The following is a 22,557-nucleotide window of genomic DNA, read 5'->3' as shown; positions in this document are numbered from 1 at the left end:
CACTCTACAAAAATCTAAAATTTTTGATAACAGACATCCCAGAAGTGTGGAACACAGGTGGGCAACTACAATGGTGGTTTGACTACTTCACAACAGGAGGCTACAACTCTTGGTTGTCTTGTTTATGTCCCAATTGTGTGAAAACGGAATTGGCCATCCTGTCATCTAGCAAGTGTTTTAGGTTAGAGCTGCAACAATAAGTCTATTAATTGATCAGCAAAATTAATCGGCAGCTATTTTGATAATCGATTCATCGGTTTTTTTGTAATTTTTCAAGCTAAAATGCCAATTGTTCTTTGGTTCCAGCTTCTCAAATGTGACAATTTGCTGTCTGACCTTGTCATATATGACAGTAAATTGAATATCTTAACATTTTAGGCTTAGTCAGACAAAACAAGCAAATAGAAGACATCACCGTGGCCTCTGAGAAACTTCGAATGCCATTTTTTCACTATTTTCTAACATTTCATAACAATTAATAAAGAAAATAATCAGGAACCCAACTTTAGGCCTTATATTAAAGTTGTATTTTTCCATGAAATCTGTTTCATTAAAGAACCACAACACTAATAAAGCTGCAACTTCTGGGGTTTACCCAGGAAGCTTTGTGTAAACCTCAGCTGTAGAAATGAGATAATTCAGTTTGCATTGGAAATCTCCTGTTTAAGTGTGTATTTTATAATGTTGTTGCTTAGACAGAGAAAATCCAAATAGCCTGAGAGTCTTGGCCGGCAGGGTAACAACTCACATTAGCAGCACAGGCTACAAAGAGTGTGAATGCTTGAAATGTAAAACCTGTGCCCATTCATATTACATCACCTGAATGGCAAGTGTTATCATACAGTGAATAGCCTAGAGGCTTTATCTTGATGTGGCCATAGATAAACCCTGTTGTGATATTGTCATGAAGGAATATGAGTGATGATTTACTTTCATTCCACGGTTTAATTCTTCAAAAAGTCACCTTTAAACGTGCAGCCCATGTAGCCTTGTATGTCATTTTTAACGACCTTTGACTCACCGTGTGTACTTTACCTCTGCTCTTGAAAAGACGAGGGATGTGTGAAAGGGTGAGTGGAAGAGAAAGAAACAAGTTCTGCACTGAGAAAATCAGGGAAAACAAGAGAGTTTAGGACACACCCTTGCCTATTCTGTCACTAGAGGCTAGTTGGTCATCATAACAAAACAAAACAGTGCTCGCAGAAACTTTTAGAATCACTGTGCAGAGTTGATACTTAATACTTTGTCAAGTGCAATTAAAATGTTGTATTCGTTAGGCTTAACAATGTAGATTTAATCTGCTGTGTCTGTTTTTTTTCCCCTCTGTATAATGTGAAAAAAATGACTTGTCTGCTCAGAGTTTTCTTTACATCAACTGGCCAGAGCTCACGGCTTCAGGAGCTCAGTGATGTGGCCAAGCAGTCTGAAGTGTTTTCCCATCAACCTACAAGTTTCTCTGTGGTCTGTTGTTTATCAGAGTTCTGTTCAACCCATTTGCTGAATTCCCTCCACAAATATTTGCTGTTAGTTGCTGCTACTTCCAGTTGTGTGTAGGCTTACTGTTTCACTGTACCGTAACCTCGTCGTATCAGATGTTCCTGGTCGGAGCATGTGGTGCCGTGATCCAAGACGTCAACATGCTGTAAATGCTTGAGCTACTGCTGTCCGTGATGCCTGCAGCAGTAAGGCAATGACTAGATGCTCTGTTTGCTTTCTTCTTTTGACCTTTGGTTTAAATAAGAACTAAATGTCCTGTTAATAGAATTGGTCAGGAGCACACTTTGGTTTAAAGGCATATTATTTACATTCACGGTTGTACTGAGTAGAAAAACAACAGAAATAAGAATACAGTTTTTGCATTTACAGGAGGACTTTAAGCTTTTTTTTTTTTTTTGTTAATTAGAAGTGAATGATGGAGTGATCTGTCAAAACATTTTAAATTATTCAGCTGGGTCCTTACCTCTCTGGCTGTTGATTTGTGAGTTTGTTGAGGTTTGTATCGGTTTAGTTACACACCCCTCCCTTCCCTCTTCTCTCCATCTCCTTCCATCATTTGCTTCGCTTTCACTCTGCAGTGGAAGCAAAGAAAACAGTAAGAAAGGAGCTTTGTGAAAAGGACAGTGATTGTTTGTTTATGAGGATGCTAGCCTTGCGGTGACATGCCTTTTTTCTCCCTCTCACGAGGCTGTTAAGTGAAATAGATACTCAGAGCACTATGTAATCAAATGTAACCCAGATCCAGCATTTTGGAGTGGAACAAGGGTTTTTCCACTTGATTCATATTGCTCCAATTCCTTGCCCCAGGACAAAAACACTGAAGTTGAGTTCACCTCCAAAGGGTAGACTGTGGACTTGAGTCTCTCGTGCAGGAAGGGACACAGTTTGGTTGGCATAGAGAGAGAGGTTACAGGAAATGTGTCTGACTTGGTGTAGGGCTTTTAAAATAACCTTTATAAGATAAAAACAGATGGCAGTTGAAACATGATCACTTTATTAAAAATCTCATGATCATTTTTCTCACAGATATCTAGTGCAAAACAGAACACATCAAAATTAAAAAGACTATAATTTAAGAAAATATACTTAATTGTACTTCAAATGTTAGAAGTTGGCAGCCTGATTCATTTTTTTTTTTCCTCTTTTTTTCCTTTTTTGTGCTCATTGCTGGCAAAGTTATTGAGTAAGTGAACGGTTTGGATAACAAGGAGCTGGTTTCATCTGTCTTTTTTCTCTCTCTCTCTCTCTCCTGTTTTTCTTTCTCCATTTCCTCTCTCTCTGTTTAGTGATGGAGCCCACGGTTGTGAGTACGTCCACTCTGGCCCCTGATGAGTTCGATAGGAACATTCCTCGGATCTGCGGCGTATGCGGTGACAAAGCCACCGGCTTCCACTTTAACGCCATGACCTGCGAGGGCTGCAAGGGTTTTTTCAGGTACACAAACACATGCGCCAGTGTGTGAAGTTACAAACAGTCAAATGTAAATGGACACATTTAGTACACAAAGATATGAACACACACGCTTAGTATGCTTTGTGTGGCTAGCACACTAGCTCATACCACCTTGATGGGAACAAAAAGATGCACATTGACCAAGTTATTGACACACATACACATTAGCATGCATACGCAGGTCTGAACTAGCATATGTAACGGCCACCCACACTCTCACACACATTAAATGTAATTGCCACCCACAGTTACATAAGAGCACATGCAAAACTATGGTTAGCATTCATGTTCATACTAATGCCCGGTAGCAGGTAAAGAGCTCAATACTATAGTTAATGCCTCGGCCATTGCCTGCTCATCGACGCAAACATAAGTTTCCAATTTAACTTAAGACAAAACTAGAGCAAGTCATCATTTTGTGAGTTTGTGTGCGTTTCATGTATCCGTCCATTTGCGCCTGTTCCTCTCGGCAGTGTATTTAAAGGGAGAGGATGAAATAGACGGATGTTTAATAATCTCCTTCCTCGTCCCTGAACTGGCCCTTGTTTGAACTCTCACTAAGCATGTGTGTTTTTCCTCACGACTGTGTATAAACGTTCATACATACATGTCCATCACTGACTAAATCATTACACTTTGCGTCACCTTTTGGCAAGGTTTATCTTCTAACTCTGGATTCCTTGGCACGCATCCATATTTTTGCTGTTTCAGCCAACCCCAGACTTGAAGGACAAAAATATTTATCCAGTTCTACCAGGATTATTATTTGTGCAATACACTGTCAAAAGTGCCGCACTGCTGCATCTAAACTCACATCCTTTGCACAAAGCTCTATTGTCCACGTAGTTACAAACGTTCCGACACACATATTGAGCTGTAACTAGATTCTTAATAACTTGAGAAAATTCTTGGAATTTTAAATGGTTTTTATGTTACAGCAAGTCTCAGCCTTATGTTATATAAACTGCAATATCTGTGTATTTTAACAGGCTGTAACATGCATATAATTTGTTTAGACGCAGCATGAAGCGCAAGGCGTCCTTCACGTGTCCCTTTAACGGCAGTTGCACCATCACCAAGGACAACAGGCGCCACTGCCAGGCATGCCGGCTCAAACGCTGTGTGGACATTGGCATGATGAAAGAGTGTAAGTATGGCAGGTGACCCATATGTCTTACGGGCATCACTCTGACCTTACACTATGTGGTTTACTGTATCTATTTAAATAGTGACTGTTTCATCCCAGTTTGGCCCTTTTAGATTAAGTACCTGTTTCTAAGAATAATTTATTCTATTAATTAGTATGAAATGCTTGGGTTGGATAATCAGGCCAGCAGTTTTTGTAGCTGCCCAACATTGCAGAATAAGGATCAAACTATGTCCTGAACTAACCCAAGGTCACCATCCACAATTTAGACATTAATAAAATATTTATACATTATATACAGAAATATTAAAAAACTCAATCTTGTCTCTTCCTCTTGGATTGATAGTAAAAATTTACACAACTGCTGTTTGCAGTTTTGGGGGCCTACTGTCCCTCTTGTAAATATTATGTAATATTTGGACAGAGGTCACGTATCCCTGGGTCTTTGCCCCCATTAGAGTGTTTACATGTTCTATTTGAACTAGTGGAACCTCCCCACATTGTATACAATAAGTATACTCCATCTGAAGTTTAAACACCTGCTGTTATGTACAATCTAGCGAGGTCTCTGCTTTCCACACAGTCTTGTTTATTTTCATTGTCTGTAAATAGCATGTACATCTTTCTTGTTTTCTCCTGATATCCGGATATTGTCCACAGGCCTCTTTTAAGCAAAGGCCACCCGTTGCCAGCTGAATCCCCCCCCCCCCCCCCCCCCCCCCAATAAGCGTTTGTGGGAATACCTCAAGAGTAGTGGCAGCGACACTGCGATTCACTGTACATGAACAGGAGCCAGTGGCATGCACTTCTGTTGCCACAACTGTTGCAAAAACAGCAGCATGTTGTTGAGACCCAGCTCTCTCTTTCTCTCTCTCTGTCTGTGAGCTAATTCAGTGGCTACAACAACAAGGAGCGAACAGAACAAAGACAATGCGCTCAGTTGTTCAGTGCAGCAGGGGTCTCCATATGGACCGGTCCCCTCCCATTCTCTTCCTCCAGAGAATAACAACTCCCCACCACCACCCTGCACCACATTGACATAGCTGTCATTGCAATGTAAAACATAAGTACATACTGCAAAGCTTTAGAGGCTGTGTTCCTTCAACTGATATATGATGTGATACACCTGAATTATGTGACTCGGACTATCTTTAACTGTCTCTTTACCTCACATGTTTCCTATTGTTTTATTAATGTAATTTTAATGCAAAAACTGTGCTCTCCATGTGTGTTTTTTTGTGTCTGAAATCCTAACGATTTGTCTCTTTACACTTGTGTCCCCCCCCCCGCCTTCAGTCATTCTGACAGATGAGGAAGTACAGAGGAAGAAGGACCTGATTCAGCGGAGAAAGGATGAGGAGGCACAGCGCGAAGCAGAGAGGGAGGCACGGCGGCCCCGGCTTTCTGAGGAGCAGAGTCAGGTCATCGCCACGTTGGTGGAGGCCCACCACAAAACATATGATGACTCCTACTCTGACTTCTGCCGTTTTAGGGTTCGTGTCTCAATGCCATGATGCCTGATATCAAATCATAATTATTCAGCATAACTTATTCCAAACATATTTCACATAGCTTGTTATAGATAAAAACAGAAAGAGAGCTGATATTGTTATGATAGTGTTAACAGTTTCAGCTCTGTTGGACCAGTATCGACAAGAACACCACCTTAGGTTTACGGTTTGTTTCTTCCATAGTCCAATGAAATAACAATATTGACATTACTTTGACCACTGGGATCCTTTTGTTACTCTGCAATGCGTTATCTAGCATACTCAGAGTATTTTACTGTTCTAATTTCTCAAATCAGAACTTATTTCTGCTTCCATCAGCAGCAGTCATGTTTTGTCTGGTTTACACATCAGCCTCACACCCAGCAGTCCTTTAAGCCATTTCTCCTCCGAAACTCTGTGTTTATTACCCTCAAACACCCCTGCTCCTCAGATATCTAACCTGTGGTGCAGTACATTTTCATCCTGTCCACACAAATCCATCAGTTCAACCTCTTTTTTTATTTATTTGTTTTTTATTATATTTTGGGCATTTTATGCCTTTATTATACAGCAGACCATAAAGAGATGACAGCGGGATGGAAACAGAACATTGTGGCTCATGGTCAATGTCTTAACGCCAAGGCTACTAGAGCTCCTCTTTAACCTTGTTCTTTTTTGAGAGGCCGTTCAAACCAGCAATCTGTTTCAAATCAGAATCTGAATAATGAGCTCTAATTGATCTACTATATTTTCATATAAATGAAGAGTGTAGAAAGAGGCATTTTTCTGTATAAATCTAAAATATGTTCTGGGGTCTCACTATGTGCTGTTTTCTTCTGTTTAGCCTCCTGTGCGCGAGGGCCCAGTGACACGTAGCGCCAGCAGAGCTGCCTCTCTCCACTCTCTATCCGATGCCTCCTCTGACTCCTTCAGTCACTCTCCAGGTAAGAAACACACACTTAAAATCAAGTGAAAATATTGATTGCTGTAAGAAATAATTAAACTAGATTTTCATGCACAGTTGCACTTTTGTAAGAATCCTCCTCAATCAAATATTACATTGAAAAAAGGTCTTCACATCACTAAAAATATGAACTGACTTATTAAAGAAAAACAACTTAATTTGCATCAGAAAGGGAAACTATCACACAATTCGAGGACAATAAGAAAACAGCAAGAATAATAATATTAAAAGAGTTAATGCTTGACTTAAGTCAGGCTATTTTTTTCCTGTTCAGCTGTTTGCACGTTGGTTTATATAATCTGTTACACTGCTTTACTCAGAATCCAGTGTAAATCCTGTGAATAACCTGCACCCTGTAGACACCTGACTCCTACTAGTAAACATCAGTTAATTAATGCATCCATCACTAATGGAGTGAACACAGCAGGAGACACAGTCACGTGGCTTACCGCCAACTATCAGCGGAGACAAATGACTCAAAACAACCCCAGCTAGCTCTACATGCTTCACATGTTGTCAGGACTGTCATCTAAGCTTTTATCTCATTTCTACTGACCTGACACTCTTTCAGATAATCCATTCTGTCAACAAGCCCCCTATCTACTGTAGTTTTCTGATTTCTCCCCATTCTCTCAGCACAGAGCATTTGTATTAATAAAAGAATAGTGTGACATTGCTGTGCTGTGTCTACATGTATATGTGTATGTAAACACTTGTGTTGCCCTTTTTTTCTACTCTCTTCTGTCCTCTTTTCTTCTCTTGTCTCCTTTCTGCTGCATTCATCCTTCTCACTGCAGAGTCAGTAGACACCAAAATGAACTTCAACAACCTGCTGATGATGTACCAGGAGCAGGGCAGCAGCCCTGACTCCAGTGAGGAAGAGGGCTCCAGCTTCTCCATGTTGCCCCACCTGGCTGACCTGGTCTCCTATAGCATCCAGAAGGTTATTGGCTTTGCCAAGATGATCCCCGGGTTCAGGTGTGTGTGTGTGTGTGTGTGTGTGTGTGTGTGTATGTGTGTATGTGAGTGTGAGAAGAGCTTCTTTTATCTTTTTGTCAGAGTTTTCAATGTGTCACTCTGCATTAGTTGTTGATAACTGATTTTGACCCAAAAAAAACATGCCTTGTCTGGAAAATTTGATTCCTAGGCTTATAAACTGGCACAAAAGCTGGTCTCACTAAATTCTGGACAATGACCAATGTAGGATGGCAAGAAAAAATGTTGGTCAGCACAAATAATTCCAACGCAATAATTACATGTTGCCAATTCTGTGTCCTTGTTACGTAAGTTTCCAATCTGTACTGGATTGCATTTGGAGTTTACGGTTGACTTTCACTTTTTGTTTAGTAATCTGTTGAAGCTCACAGCTGACAACACTGTGACATAGAGATAGAGACACATTTTCTTCTGTCTTTCAGTCTTTGCAGAGGAATTTCTGTTGATCTGGATTTCTTTGTTGATTTTGCATTCGTAATAGTCCTGCTTATGTAACCCAGAGATGCAAACTCCTCACCTTTCGGCAAAATTCGCTGTTTTGAGATTGAGAGAGAGAGAGTTGAGGCTGGCGACCAGAGCAAAGAGTATGCAGTTAGCAGTATAGCTGTGAAGGTAGCAGTGCAGTGCAGGTACAGTCTAGGCTATCTGTCGGTGAATAAATGCCACAACTCCTCAAGACCCAAGCCAAGTTCCTGTGTCATGCTTCCCACCTGCTGATTGAAGTGAGGAGGGTTAGCCCCAAAGTTAGCGACAATGGGTTGACCAGGCTCACAAAAGGTGGACTGACCTTTAAGGTGGACCAGCTATTCTCATTTTAATGACAATCTCAGCCGCTCCTAAACAGAGAGCGGAGAAATGTTTGGCTTCGACCCTGGAGCAGAACACAAAGTCTCCCCTGTGCTTCCTGACTACGGTCTGGACGTTGAAGCAGGAAAGGTTAACATCGGGTTAGATGCAGAATTGGTTCATTTTAACGCTATTAATATTGTCTTCGAAGTGCGCCATATTGATGCATTTATATGCATACATATTCAGTTTTGAGTCAGTTCTGGGCCGGTCGTACTGGTAATAGCCTTATTTTTTTCCTAGTTTTATTATAGAAAACAAAGACAAATTCACGTTTGCATTTATTTTACTTTTAATGTAATTTTGCATATAGACTAGATGTAAGCTCACATGCCTGTGTTAAAGTTACTACAAGGAACTGTCATTTTGGTGTATTTCTTTTAGCGGCCCCTGTGGACAAAAACAGTAGTGTTTTCACGGAATGAAGACTGCATTTCTCATGAGCACCTGCCTTGTGTTGTAAAGATCTTGGCTAACGTGTGCATTTGTTTTGGAAGCGAGGGAAAGAAAGACGCTACTTATTTTAGATACTATTTTCCATTTTTAAACACAGCTGTTTGCAGGACGTATAGCAATGAAGTAATGTATCTTTGTGTGGCTATGTAAAATTAATAATTGTAACATGACGATGGTGAGGCAAAGTAAACTTTGTTTTCGTACCATTCATACACCTGTAAGGCTGCATTCATACCAAATCTGGCAATGCAGCACCTTCCCGCAGGGTTGTGTGGAAGTGTGGGCGTGTTTATTTGTGCTTTCGAGCATAACTGCGGTGAAACAATCAGATTCACTGATTCTCTCTCCCTCTCCCCCTCTCCCACTTGCTCTCTCTCTCGCTCTCTCCCCCTTGCTCTCTCACTGGTGTTCTCAGCTCGCTCGCGCTCTTTCTCTCTTTTTCTCATGTCGAGAAGTCTAACTTTACTTGTAACCTTATCAAGCGAAGAGAAATGTCCTCCCCCCCCTGTCCTAGTAAAGTCTTTTTTCTTCCTCATGCCACGATGCTACATGTGATGTAAACATAGGCTCTTCCGGTCTGCATGCCGTAAATCGTTTCATCCAATTTCGCGGGAAATCTGACCTGGTAGCAGGCATTTAGAATACTAACTATATAGAAATAGCCAATCTTCTCGCTGATGGTCTCGTGCGCTTATGTAGGTCATATAGAGGCATCATGGGACTGTTTCATAACCCTTTAAAGGTTCCTTGTGTTAACTTTAATAAGTTACTACAAGTTATTCTTCTTGTTTTTGTCTTGTTGGTGTATTCAGCTCCCACATCTATTGATTCCCTTTATGTGTTTTATGTAGGATTGTTTTATCCCATAATGGCTGTTAGAATAAGTTTTCAGGCAGATGCAAATATACTTAAAAGTAACTAGAAATGAGCAAAAAATTAGCCGATATCTTTCAAAGTCTTCTCCCAGGGGGGCATACCCCAGGACCCCCCTTCTTGTGGCAGGTTTTCTCTATCCATGCAATGTTCTCACCTTTTTTACCCCTTACCTGTTTGCAACCCTGTAACCAAACAGTGTCTTCTGGCAGAATAAAATCTTTGCCTAAACGTAGGTGTACTGACACAACTTCCAGATATCCTCTTTGCATGTATTTTTTATTTGCATATCTCCAAGTGACTCTTTACCTAAATGTGCGTTGAAGACTTTGTACACCGACTTGTTTTTCTACCTCATGAGTCGATACTGTGCCACTGTAATGCCTCTGGTCTAAAGGCCATAGATTACTGATAGACTGTATATCACATGTAGCTTGTGGAAAATCTTCAGATTAGAACATTGTTTGTTATGTTGTTCCTTCGCTGGACTAGGTTATTCATTTGCCATGGTCGTGTTGTTCGTGTGAAGTTCAGCACTTAAGTATGTTAGTAGGTGATTGCCTAACCTCAGAGCAAGACGCCGCTCTAGTGCTCGACAGTCACCGGTCGGTCTCACATGTGCACCCTCAGGTTGTCTTCAGGATGAATATACAAAGTTTCACAGTGAGCACATGACAGACATACAACAGAAAAGAATGCTTTTAGTGAAAGTTTGAATCGTTCAAAACAATCCTTAAGAATTATTAATGTCTGTCCCCTGATTATGCCAGTAGAAGACACAAGCCAGCACATTATTTGTGACTGTAAAGACAACATTATGATGGCTGGCTGGAGCTTTTTTATTGTTTTGAACATGGCAACTGTTGCCTTGCAGCGTGTTTGTCTCACAGTGTGTTGACAGGGAGAAATGCTCTAGGGGGTCACCCCAAAGTCGAGGCTAAAACGAGTCGGTGCCTGTATTTCTTGAAAGTTGTCATTCCCACTGGCAGCGAGTGATGGACGTGGTTGGATTACCTTTGGAATGTTTGTCCGCGTATGATCTTCCCTCTTAAGCCCTGAAAAACACCCCAGACCTCCCCTAGAGATTAGAAGCCTTCAGCTTATTTCTCCTGCTGGTCCAGTCGTTTCATTTCATAAACATTTCAACACATTTCATAACATTACTAGATGCAGGATTTTATTTGACAGTGATGATGCTTAAAACGTCTTTAGGTTCAGTAATGTTTATCACATGAGTTTTCTATACACAGTAACCCATCACAGCAGGAAGCAGAAAAAATAAATTAACATTTGGATGTTTATTTTTTTCTTCATGCACACCATATACCTGATAAAATGTGACTGACCTTGAACCCATAGTCAGTAAATTATTGATAAGCAGAATCCTGTGTAATGAAATATACAAATGAGAAACAAGTTCAGATATAAACACACACACACACACATGGTGTAATAGAGTACACTGAGTGGGAAGGTACTTGGTTTGCATCTTTCCTTGTTGTTTACCGGTGGCTGCATCATTTTCCCGTAATGTTTAACATAATCAACACTAAATTATTTGAGAGTTTGGTTATTTGATTTAAGAGTTTACTATTTGTGGCACACTAACGTATTAGGTGATTTCTTTCTCTGCAGGGAGCTGACTGCGGAGGACCAGATTGCCCTGCTCAAGTCCAGCGCCATTGAGGTGATCATGCTGCGCTCAAATCAGAGCTTCAACCTGGAAGACATGTCTTGGAGCTGTGGTGCGCCTGACTTTAAATACCAGATCAGTGATGTCACTAAAGGTCAGTCTAAATGCTGCCACATGTACTGTGACTGCTGTGCAGTTTTTCACAGCTGATAGTTGAAGAAAAGACGTGCTTGTTACACATTAACAATCCTACTTCGAGATTGAAGGAAGCAGCCCGGCGTTAAGGAGGTGACTGGATCTTTTGTGTAGGAGTCTAGATAAGTTACTGGCAGTGGCTTGTATACACACCCATAGGCAAAGGTTGCTAATGCACATATTTCTGCAAAACCAGTCCTACATATCCGCAGAGGCAGAAGCCCCCATGGGCATGACTTTCATTTGCCTTTCAAACAAGAACCCGTTTTCTGGGATCAACTAAAGAATGTCACTCCTGACCTGCTCACTGCACAAAATAACCACCGTCTGGACCAGGAGACGCAGCTCTGTTGTACTCTTCTTAAAATATCCATTGTATACTTGACCTGAACATGACAATAGGTGAAATACAGATAGGTTTTCTCATGCAGTAATCAGTAGTACATACTGTATGTTGTTGCCCATGATTTTTAACACTTTTCCACATGGGATTTTTCTTTTCAATACCTCATTTTGCGAGTATAAACATGTTTCTCAAGAAAAGCTTTTTTTTTTAAACTAAGCTTTTTCAAACCAACATATTGTCAGAAGACTGTTGCCTAAATAAAGTGCAGAATAGAAATAAGAAAATTATTCAATTAGAAAACAATTGAATAATTAATTAGAAAGATTAATCTGACAAAGCATTCTTGGTCTGAGGTTCAATACACAGCCACAGCTGTAAAATGAGAAAATGGATGTAGTCGTCGTAATCAGTAAGCATGTTTGATCAGTATTTGTATGGCTTTTCATTTACACATCCACTTAAGACCCCAAATGTTAACAAAAACAAAAACAAAATGTAAGCTGATTGTAATTCAAATTTGCACCTCAAAAGAAATTCCCAAGTTTCTAGTGATTACAAATGAGAATGCATACAAGACAAATCCTCACCAGAGATGATTCCAAGAGTCAAAGTGAAATATTAATGAGTAAAAGGGATGGTAACATTCCCCAGAGGGCCTTCTTTCTGTGATGTAGTATGGAGCTAGTTGTATATGCTGCACAGATGTGTGCGTGTATTTATGTATGTATGATGTGTTGTATCTCCTATAGCGGGCCACACTCTGGAGCTGTTAGAGCCGCTAGTGAAGTTCCAGGTGGGCCTGAAGAAGCTTAACCTGCACGAGGAGGAACATGTGCTGCTGATGGCCATCTGCTTGCTTTCTCCAGGTACTGTAGGTCTGACTGTGGAGGAGGGAACATGTAGAGGGTCATCATGAATTGTTTATGAGTGATCTGGTTTGCCTCTTTTTTTTTTTTTTTGCCAAAAGAGAACCTTTTTTGTGGCAAAAGATCATCTTAAACATTTTTGATTAGTGAATATTTGAGGCAAAAGATCAACTTAACCATTTTTATTAGTGAATGTTTGAAAGATTGTTGCCAGGTGTCACTCAGCATGAACCGCACTGAAGCACAGGCCTAAGCTGCTCGAAGGGTCTCATGTCTCGTGTGAGTTAGCCTATCTGAACACACATTCATGCATACAGTATGCATTGGCAGGCTATATAGCGCATATATTATGCATGTATAGTCATGCAAGCAAGCAAGCTTGTGTAACTAAGTGGATATTTGCATCCCTTTGTGTATATGAGGCACTTCATTAACATTGCATAGATGTGCTCTCCTTGTTCTAAAATTAGCCAACCACCTGACCAGAATGGTAGAAATACAAACAAAGATAATGCAATTTTATGTTGATTTCCATAATAAACCCAAACATTGTAATCATCAGCTTTCCAACAACATTTCAATTTTAATTAACAATTTCTGTTGCTCTCTAACTTGTGTAACGACCATAACTATCTCAAGACACCAACCAACCAGTCTCTCTTTCTGCTCCTGCAGACCGCCCAGGTGTGCAGGACCACGCACGAATCGAAGCCCTCCAAGACCGGCTGTCAGAGACCCTACAGGCCTACATCCAGCTTCACCACCCAGGAGGAAGACTGCTTTACGCCAAGATGATCCAGAAGCTGGCCGACCTGCGCAGCCTTAACGAGGAGCACTCCAAGCAGTACCGCTCACTCTCCTTCCAGCCGGAGCACAGCATGCAGCTCACCCCGCTGGTGTTGGAGGTGTTTGGCAGTGAAGTGTCCTAGGGGGCCGCCTCTGAACCTCAGCGGTGGAGAGGAAGCTGGAGACAAGTCCCCTGGGGGTAAAAAAATGGAGGGAGGGAGCTGAGGATGTGCTGGATGGACTAAACGCAGGTGTGGAGTATGAAGCAAGTGGAAGAAAGAAAGTGGTGCGTGTGAGTGTGTGTGTGTGAGTGAGTGCGTGAGTGAGTGTGTGTGTGTGTCTTCGTGTATGTGTCATGTTTAAAGAAGTTTATCTTGGCAAAAAGGCCAAGGTTGTATGGAGAGCAAGCAGATGTTAAGAGACACAGTAAACAAGGGAACTTCATATAATACAAATTAAACTATACATACGATGTCTGCCTATATACAGTGTTTTTGTCTGTATTTAAATCAACCAACAGCTGCTTCAAATGCCTGGACATTTTGTGTGTGTACGTGTCGTGCACACACCCACACAACAAGCATACTCAGTTATTCATTTAGCCATTCAGTTGAGCTACCTCTTGGTTTTACTGGGGTTGTTTTATATTTACATCACCTATGTGAAACAGTAACTTTTACACAGAACAATTTAGATACAGCAAAGATGACATTTCAGTTTATCAGTGCAAAAGCAGTGCCTGCACATTACTTTAAATGTTTGATGTTTCAGAATACTTTATTGTTATTATTGTTTGTTTTGTTTTGTTTTGTTTGTTTTTTTTCATCATCTGCTTCTCTCCAAGGCAGCGTATGTATATGACTGTGTATACGATTCAAACACATGCCTTTCACCTTTCACCAAAGGTATGGTCAACTACTTTCTCAAAAGCTTCCAGTACCTAAAAACAACCTTGCTGCTCCGTGGCTTTTTTTCACGCATGCAGCCAATCGACATGCTAGCAAGTTGTCTGTCTAGCATCACAACCTATGAAGGAAAAATGTCATTATTTAGGTTTATAATGCAGAGTACAGAATATATAGTCTTTGATTTTGGGGTGCCTGGTTTTGAGGTGAGAATTAGCCACTAAATGTGTTAGCTACTTTTACACTGCTAACTGTCAATCAAACCAAGCCCGCATTATGGCTTGTTACTCTTTTTTTTTTTTTTTTTTTTCTTTTCTTTTCTTTTTTTTTGTAATTGTTTTTCCTTCTTCTCTTTTTTTTTTTTGAATTGTTTTCCCTGTAAATAGTTAATTGCTACCACATGTATCCTAAGCACTGTTATACCACCTTTTACTCAAGCCTATGTATTGATATACAGTATCTATATTATCACAGATTTTAAAGGGCTAAAATGCCAAATCTAACTGGAATAGTAAATCAAGGCCAAAGCAAGAGGCCTGACTTGTTTAATATATAGCTGCATACCATACTTGGAATTGGCATAGATATGGATGTAATTGCAATGGATGCTTTTTTTTGTTCTGTTTTTTACGTCATTTCACCTTTAAAAACAATTCCATGAATTGTTCCTCCTCAGTATACAGTGAGCTCGGTGGGTGGAGAGCTTGGGAAGCTGCTTCAGACCTCCACAAATATCACACCCCTTTCGTTTCTGACTGGGAAGTGGATTTTCTAGAATGTCTGAGGGCCTGGTTGTGGCGGCGGTGCGCACCTCTTCGCCCAGGCCCTCCTGTTTGATGATGTATGCTGCGCAGCCCTCTAGTGGCTGCATCATGTAAATACCAGGTATATATAATATGTCCGCCGCTGTACATAGGGCTACATAGATATTTCTCAAGGCTAATTTTTTCAAAAATATATATGCAAATACAATATTGACCCTTTTTTGTTTTTGATTCATTATCACTATGTTTTGAGACACTATGCTCTTTGTTTTTGACTTTGAACATGTATTTGGTAAGAATGAGTTAGGAATGGCTTAAACAGGGATTGCTTGCGTATTTGACACAGTCAAATTATTATTTTGTTTAGTGGTGGGTTGATGTATTTGACTAATTTCCAAGGTTTATTTTCAGAAAGAGGACAAGCTAAACATACCGTGCTGCTCTCTAATATAAGCCATATAGATCACCAAGCTAGTTATACACCGATACATTACCGTGCATCGAAATGATGACTCCAGAGCCTCGGATATTCTCATTATAATATCTACTAAACTCATATGCTATTTATCTATGGCTTTGGAAGATTCTTTTAAGCTTGTCTGCAGTAGGAACTCATATGCCTTCTCTCTGCTGTCAGTCATCTTTGGCTTATGCTTCATCAGACAGCATCTAATGGCTTATAAACCAAACTTCCAAGAGAATTTAAATGCTTAGGTTTAGAGGCCAGTTGTGTATGGCTTGCTGCATTTGGGAGTATGGTAAAATTTACATCAAGTGACGTCTCTTATGTCGAGACAGTTCCCCAAAGAAGTCAGTTTCCTTCCCAGTGTGGATGATTTCCCTTAGAGGCCACTTGGCTGGAGCCAAAAAAGTCTCTTTGAGAGGGAAATAATTTGCAGAGATGATATGATGATGATGATGATGATGATGATGATGATGATGATGATGATGGTCTCTTTTTGTCTTCTATTTGCTGTGTGGCAGAAGACATCTGTTCAAACGGTTCCTGTGATTGGCCATACGGGCTTCCTATGTCAGGCCTAGAGCTTCCTGTGACATCATCTCAGCAGACCAGGGCTACTCTGTAATCTTAGTGGAAGATTGTGAGAGAGAGCATACAGTATGTGTATGTGTTACTCATCCGTTGACAGTTGAGACAGTTGGCGCTTTAATCTGTTCAGCCCAAATGGGTTCTACCGTAGGATCTCAAGTCCATTCTCCCGTCACTGTGGCTTTGTTCCAACATCAGCTACCAGTCACTGTGACACCCTGCAAGCCGGCAGTCGGGGCTTAACGTATAGATGATTTGTATAGCCCAGATAGTAAATAGATTTTGGATGTTTCCATATTCCTGTAATCATGAGTTTGGTTTTCTTCCTGAAATCATCGGGATTATATAGTGTGTATATATATATATATATAATTCCATGTGTCCCACAAATTTCCCTGCTGTGATTGAACTTTAAGGAGTTGAGGCTCGAGTGTCTCTAGGCAGTACCACTCATATGTATAGTATGTCAGTTTGATGAGGGGTATGATGTGCTTGGTTACTGAACACTGACTTTTGAAGTTTTTGAAAAGTCTCCATGTTGATTTTTCTGAATACATACTTCTGTATGTAGATATTGGTTTGATTTTGTTCTATTGTCTTCTTTGAGATAGAGATGCAGTGTTGATTTGTGTATGTTTAATACAGTGGGAGGTTTGGTGAACATGCAAGTGCCACAGGGAGAGTTCCCTCCACACAAGAACAGGGTAAAAGAGGAGTTGCTCTTGGGGATCTAAAAACCGAACGGGAAAATTTTTGAAGATGTATCATATAGCCGTTAATTGTGACAGGGAAATTCTGACTGGAGGTTTTATCGTAATCGGGAAACCCCCTGTTTCCCCTTTTTGTTGTTTTTCCTCATCCGTCACACTATACATAACATGCAGATACAGTTTAATGTAAATATGGTGCATCCCCAGGTTTTCCTGTTTGGTTTTACCATGGTAGGCTGCTCAGAATCTGTAAGTTTTAACTCTGCATTGTGGTTGTTCAAATATTGGAACTTGAAAACTATCCGGCGATGGAAATCTACCACAAATGAGATGCATCCATCTCTGTTTAGATTCCCGTTACCCTCAAGATTGGCAACGTAACACAGTAACAATGCAATATACAACTCATGGTACACTATCACCAGCAAGCTTTACAGTTTATCAAGTTAGTAGACATTTTTGAAGTTTTTTGTATAACTGTTGCCATTACAAACCCTGTCTGTAAAACATGTATGATATCGTTTGCAGAAAAAACCGCTGGCCATCTCCCACGCTAAAGGCTCTCAAGTCTTTATTTTTGTTCCTCCAATTAGGACAGGGATTGTAATGGAATCAACTTAATGTAGTTCTTACAAAAAAGGAGTGTCCACAATGGATGTACACCATAATCTACCTAAAAAACCTACCTCTTTTAGCTCAGATTTTGCTTTAGCATTAAGCATTTGCCTCTGTTTTTACTTTTGTAATATTTGTATTCATGTTGGTATTTATTGCTGTCTAATGAGTCATACTTCAATGATTACCTCAGAGATATCTCACAGATTTGGGAGAGTCCAGCTAATGAAGTCATTCATAGTTTTTTTTTTTTTTTTTTTTTTGTACAGTTTTTCTTCTCAGACTTAGCATTGCCTTTTTTTTCTTTTCTTTTTTTTTACGCACAAAATACCAGGAGTGTTTTTAATATAGTGCCTGCACTCTGACCAACGGGGCTCAGACTGGCTAGGATGAGGCTGCACTTACTCTAAAAGTGACATCTCTCTCTTGCAACTTTGTCCTTGGGATATCTAGGTGGTTTTCAGCAACAGATGCAATTAATCTTGTTGCCACATTGCTGATATCTACCTTATCTTTTTTAGTTCTTAAGGGCAAATTGAGGAGAGGAACTTTGCGGAGTGAGTGCGGCTGTAAAGAAGGAACAACCTGAAAGACTTTGTGGCAGTAGGAGAAATGAGAGGTGTGTTTGCGCTCCACTTGGTACTGTTAGCATGGTCTTTGCTCTGTAGTACGCCATCCTTACCTTGTCCCTCTTACTCGCCCCGTCATTTCCTCCATACACCTCTCCATGTCTTCACCTCTCCTTCTGTCCTAAAGTCTGCTCCTGCACCTTCATCATTCCCTGCCGATGTTTGGTCAAATGAGGGGAATTAGGAGAGGTGAAATCCTCAATATCCATGCAATGCTGCTTTTATCTTGAGCATCACCAAGTCGCGTGTCACTGACACAACATAATGTGGGCATCGTCCAAAGTGTCGGCCCCCAGCGGCACGACAGGCCTCATTGGAAGATTGTGTCATTTGAAATGTACGCAACTTAGTGGTGCTTATTGGAAAAAAAAATTCCATTCAGATCCTAGTATCATATTAACGGAGCAACTACTCACTTTGGTGAATTTAAACCAAGTTTTTTTGTATTCATGTCAAACTGCTTCAGGTAAACACTGAATGAAATTAAAGAGTTTTTATTAATCAGTGAATACTAAGGAACAATGTCGCCATGGTCACATCTACCCTGAGCTGTGTGCCATATGACCCTTTTAATGCAGGGGGAGGGTGTTAACGAAGCTGGCTTCAGATGTTCCCCAGCTTCATTGGAATGGGAAGGTTGTCCGAGTGTGAGATTGGCTTATTGCTTAGTACTCTGTCAGCCATGTATATTGATCTTTTATAAAGAGTAAATTTGAATTTGGCATTGAATTTCTAACCCTGCGTTGTGAACCCAAATCATTGCCACATTCAATTAAATGCCTGAACCAACAAAAGCACTTAATGTAATGTTTGTAACACATGCATACTGATGAATCTACTAGCCATAAACTGCCTGTGTAGGTCAGCATGATATGGCTCCAATTATCAAAAAAAGTCACCTAAATTCTAATGTAATTGCAATTTACCTTTTGTCTCATTTTTTTTCAAAGATCTTCTTTTTTCTATTATAAATTGGTGTTTATGTAATGTTATTTTTGTCAGATGTTTTGCAAATCAAAAATAAACAGTTGTACATAGCAGCAGGCTTCTGTGTGATCTGTCTTTCATATTAGCTGATCTTTAATAATACCATGTCATTAGTTTAATACACTTTATACACTTTACTTCACTGCTGATCAAATGCTGCTTTTTGTCTTTTATATAAGACACGAATTGTTTACACAAAAACCTTTCTAGGCACATCCACAATACAAGTTATAAGGGATTTATGAAGTGTGCTGTTATATGTAGTCTTTAATTCCTACATAAGTGACTGAGTAGAACTGTGGTAACACTTTTTGAAAATGTTTTCTTCATGATGGTAGAAAGGGATTCCCACTTCACTACTACCTAAATACAAATGAACTATCACTACATAGGTTTTCATATCAATGCAATTTAAGGAACTTTATTCATCCCTAAGGGAATTTGTGTCCTTACAATTCTTGATAAACATAGTGAAATAAATGTATACATGTTTTCACACCATAGAGAAACTGACATTCTTGGAAAATAAATTATTTTCTTCATTATATTTGCTCCATATTTTTGGAAGTTACAACTACTATAGTCTGTCTCTTTTTCGATCTCAAATTCAATTCATTTTTTCTTCTAAATTTTATCATTTAAGGTTTTCAATGTTGGTCTGTTTTGATCAACTTTAAATATTTGCATGGTGCCATTCAGCCACCAGAGGGCACTGTCTCTCATTACATGTGCCTGCGCACCCTCATTGACCTAATGACCTCTCTGATTCAGCACTGATGTCAGTCAGAATCAGTTAAGATCAGTTAGGTCACACTGGACAACTTCACCACAAGGATGTGGTGTGTGTGTGGGTGAGGAAGCGCAACAGAGTTGGTTAACACACACAGGAGGTTTGTATCAAGTTACATCTGACATATGTACCATATGTCAAAAGAGATTTGACCTCACCTCAGCACACATCTTTCCGGCTGGTCATGTATGGAGAGAGATTGCATGAGAAGTAATGTGCAGGAGGAACAAATAAAAGGTTATCAGAGAAATCCAGTCATTGCACGACAGTTAATTGTCAGCCCTGGTACGAAGCAGAGGCACTTCTTTTGCCTGCTGATAAGGTTGCGCTCATGCGGTCTGCTGAGCCGTTGCGTTGTGCAGGAGGTTAGATGAAGGAAAGAGAGGCTCTGGTTGCAGCAACATCCCTTAGGTGAGGGCTTTCTGGCTGCATTATCTCACAACAGAGCAACGAGAAACTGAACACCCTGTACTTTTCCACAGGGGACGTATTTCTGGCTGAACGTTCCCCTCCATAGATAATGAGCTCAACTGACAAGCAGCGACGTTCAGGTGAGCAAAGGTGAGCCAGCGACACTCAGATTTAAACAGATCTGCATGAGAAGTGAAGGAGTCAGGCCACCTTGCATTCATGTTATTCTAAATTTTCAATCAGTTGGGACTGATTTGCACTTGAATGAGCCAAAGCAACATTTACATCTACCAAAAGTTAATGAGGTTTCTACTATGAAATGTTTTAAAATCAGTCTGAACATTCATTCAAATCTCCTACTTTTCCCTCCGCTGACAAAAATGTGTTCCTTTAATCTCTAGACCACAGCTAAGGAAATGATATCTATTTTTTCTTTTAAAGCTGCACTAATCAATATTTTTATATTAATATTTAAAAATATTACAAAGCGTATTGTTAAAGGTGTCACCTGTAGTGACAAACCAACAGACAATTATCACACTGGTGGCAGTTTCCCTAAATTCTAGAGAGTGCTTTAATGTCTTTCAGCTCAATGTTTTGGTTTCACAGCTCGTACCTGGACCGTTTTGATTGAGTTTCACGGCTCTCATCGACCAATTTTCCAGACACAGCAGGCAGCTGTTGAACATAGTGGAGCATTTAGCAGCTAAAGAGAAAGATATTTCCCTCAGGAGTTGGTGGAGACCAAAACAGAGCTGAAATTACAGTAAATATTGGACTAACATTCATCAGGTGGCCAGAAACACAACCTGAAATAAATGCTAATGGTGCTGAATGTGTAAACAGGAAACTGACACATTCAACATATAAACTCAATATGGTGAAAATATGACAAGTGATCAAAAACTCACATTCATGCAGCTTTAAAGTTTTTCTTCAATGAAAATGTAACTTTATTCAGCATTAGAATATACTGATACCAGGTTCTTCACATGTCATGGGTATTATTTTAAGTAAAATTACATATAATATAGATATTATATATTATATATTATATGTATACATTATGTAACAAATCTGTGATTAAAAATAATAGCAAGAAAATCTCAAAATATCATTTCACTTCTGGCTGTTTGTGCTGCTTCTGGGTGAATTGAACCGTGCGCTCATCGGTCAGGGTCACACCAGGACAGTTTCTTGGAATACTACATGACTTCGTTAGGTTTTTGGGTGAGGCAGAGAGAGTCATGGGTACCAGATAAAGACGTCCTCACATGCACACACGCTGCAGAGTGACCTCAATGTTCAAGCACAACAGGGTGGTCCTCAAAAGCATTTATTTCTGTCTATGGGGGTATTAATACCAACGGGTGGTGCCCTCGTGTTATCAAACACTGATAATATATAAGTACTATCAGATGCTGCAGCTTCAAGCAGCACATGTGCACACTGATAGACAGCAGCCTCTGGATGAAATATAACTGTTTTGCTAAGAATGTTTGCTGGCATAATAAGTGTTGTATTTTTGCGCCCCAGCTTGGGGTATGACTGTTCATATGGCACATAGCCGCCTGCAGGGGGATGTCAGTTGTGACTTTCCAGTAATAACAAGGGCGTGTTGTTTTCTGTGTGCATATCTCTTGTACGTGTGTGTGTGAGTGAGAGAGAGAGAGAGAGAGAGAGTTTTATTTCAAACTAAACAGCCAGTCATGATGAGAAGACAAAGCAAAAAGCGATGCAGTGAGATTAGTAATGTGGCGCTCATGCTACACATTGACTGTCTGTCCATGAGCCTACAGGGTAAAAGAGAGAGGACTCTTTCTTCCTCTCATTTCCATTGATTCTGTGCCCACTTAGATTGAATGTTGGATGCCCTTTATGCAAGTCATCCAAATATCATTAGAGCTAAACCAACCATGTGGTTTTGGTTCAGAATGTGAGGAACGCATTGCATGGCCCATGGATGTTTCTCTACTCTCAGGCGTTCAGTGTAGCAAAATAACATTTGCTCCTCTCATAGAGCTGAAGGTGGAAACAGAAAGGAAATACATACATACAGAGCAACAATAAACCTGCGTTTTAAGAGCGATTTTGAGACGTAACTCTCATGAGGCAGAAAACACTCCTTGACTGTTAACAGAAGCATAG

At 40.1% G+C, this 22,557-nt stretch overlaps 1 protein-coding gene across 3 annotated transcripts in view; it reads left to right on the top strand.

The window, feature by feature from the left end:
* LOC137181817 (vitamin D3 receptor B) overlaps nt 1-19,258 on the top strand; it is a 30,805-nt gene extending 11,547 nt beyond the window's left edge. For all 3 annotated transcript variants that reach the window (XM_067587855.1, XM_067587854.1, XM_067587853.1), the window contains 8 exons: nt 2,784-2,931; nt 3,966-4,096; nt 5,393-5,589; nt 6,431-6,530; nt 7,348-7,528; nt 11,357-11,508; nt 12,645-12,761; nt 13,437-19,258. In XM_067587855.1, the coding sequence (XP_067443956.1) occupies nt 2,786-2,931; nt 3,966-4,096; nt 5,393-5,589; nt 6,431-6,530; nt 7,348-7,528; nt 11,357-11,508; nt 12,645-12,761; nt 13,437-13,690 (1,278 nt within the window). In that variant the 5' untranslated portion in view covers nt 2,784-2,785 and the 3' untranslated portion in view covers nt 13,691-19,258. The remainder of the gene's footprint in view (nt 1-2,783; nt 2,932-3,965; nt 4,097-5,392; nt 5,590-6,430; nt 6,531-7,347; nt 7,529-11,356; nt 11,509-12,644; nt 12,762-13,436) is intronic.
* The last annotated feature ends 3,299 nt before the right edge of the window (nt 19,259-22,557 follow it).

Source organism: Thunnus thynnus, chromosome 4 (assembly GCF_963924715.1).
Source record: "Thunnus thynnus chromosome 4, fThuThy2.1, whole genome shotgun sequence".
Lineage (NCBI taxonomy): Eukaryota > Metazoa > Chordata > Actinopteri > Scombriformes > Scombridae > Thunnus > Thunnus thynnus.
Note: the sequence above shows the minus strand (reverse complement) of the source record. Positions and strands in the feature narration are given on the sequence as shown.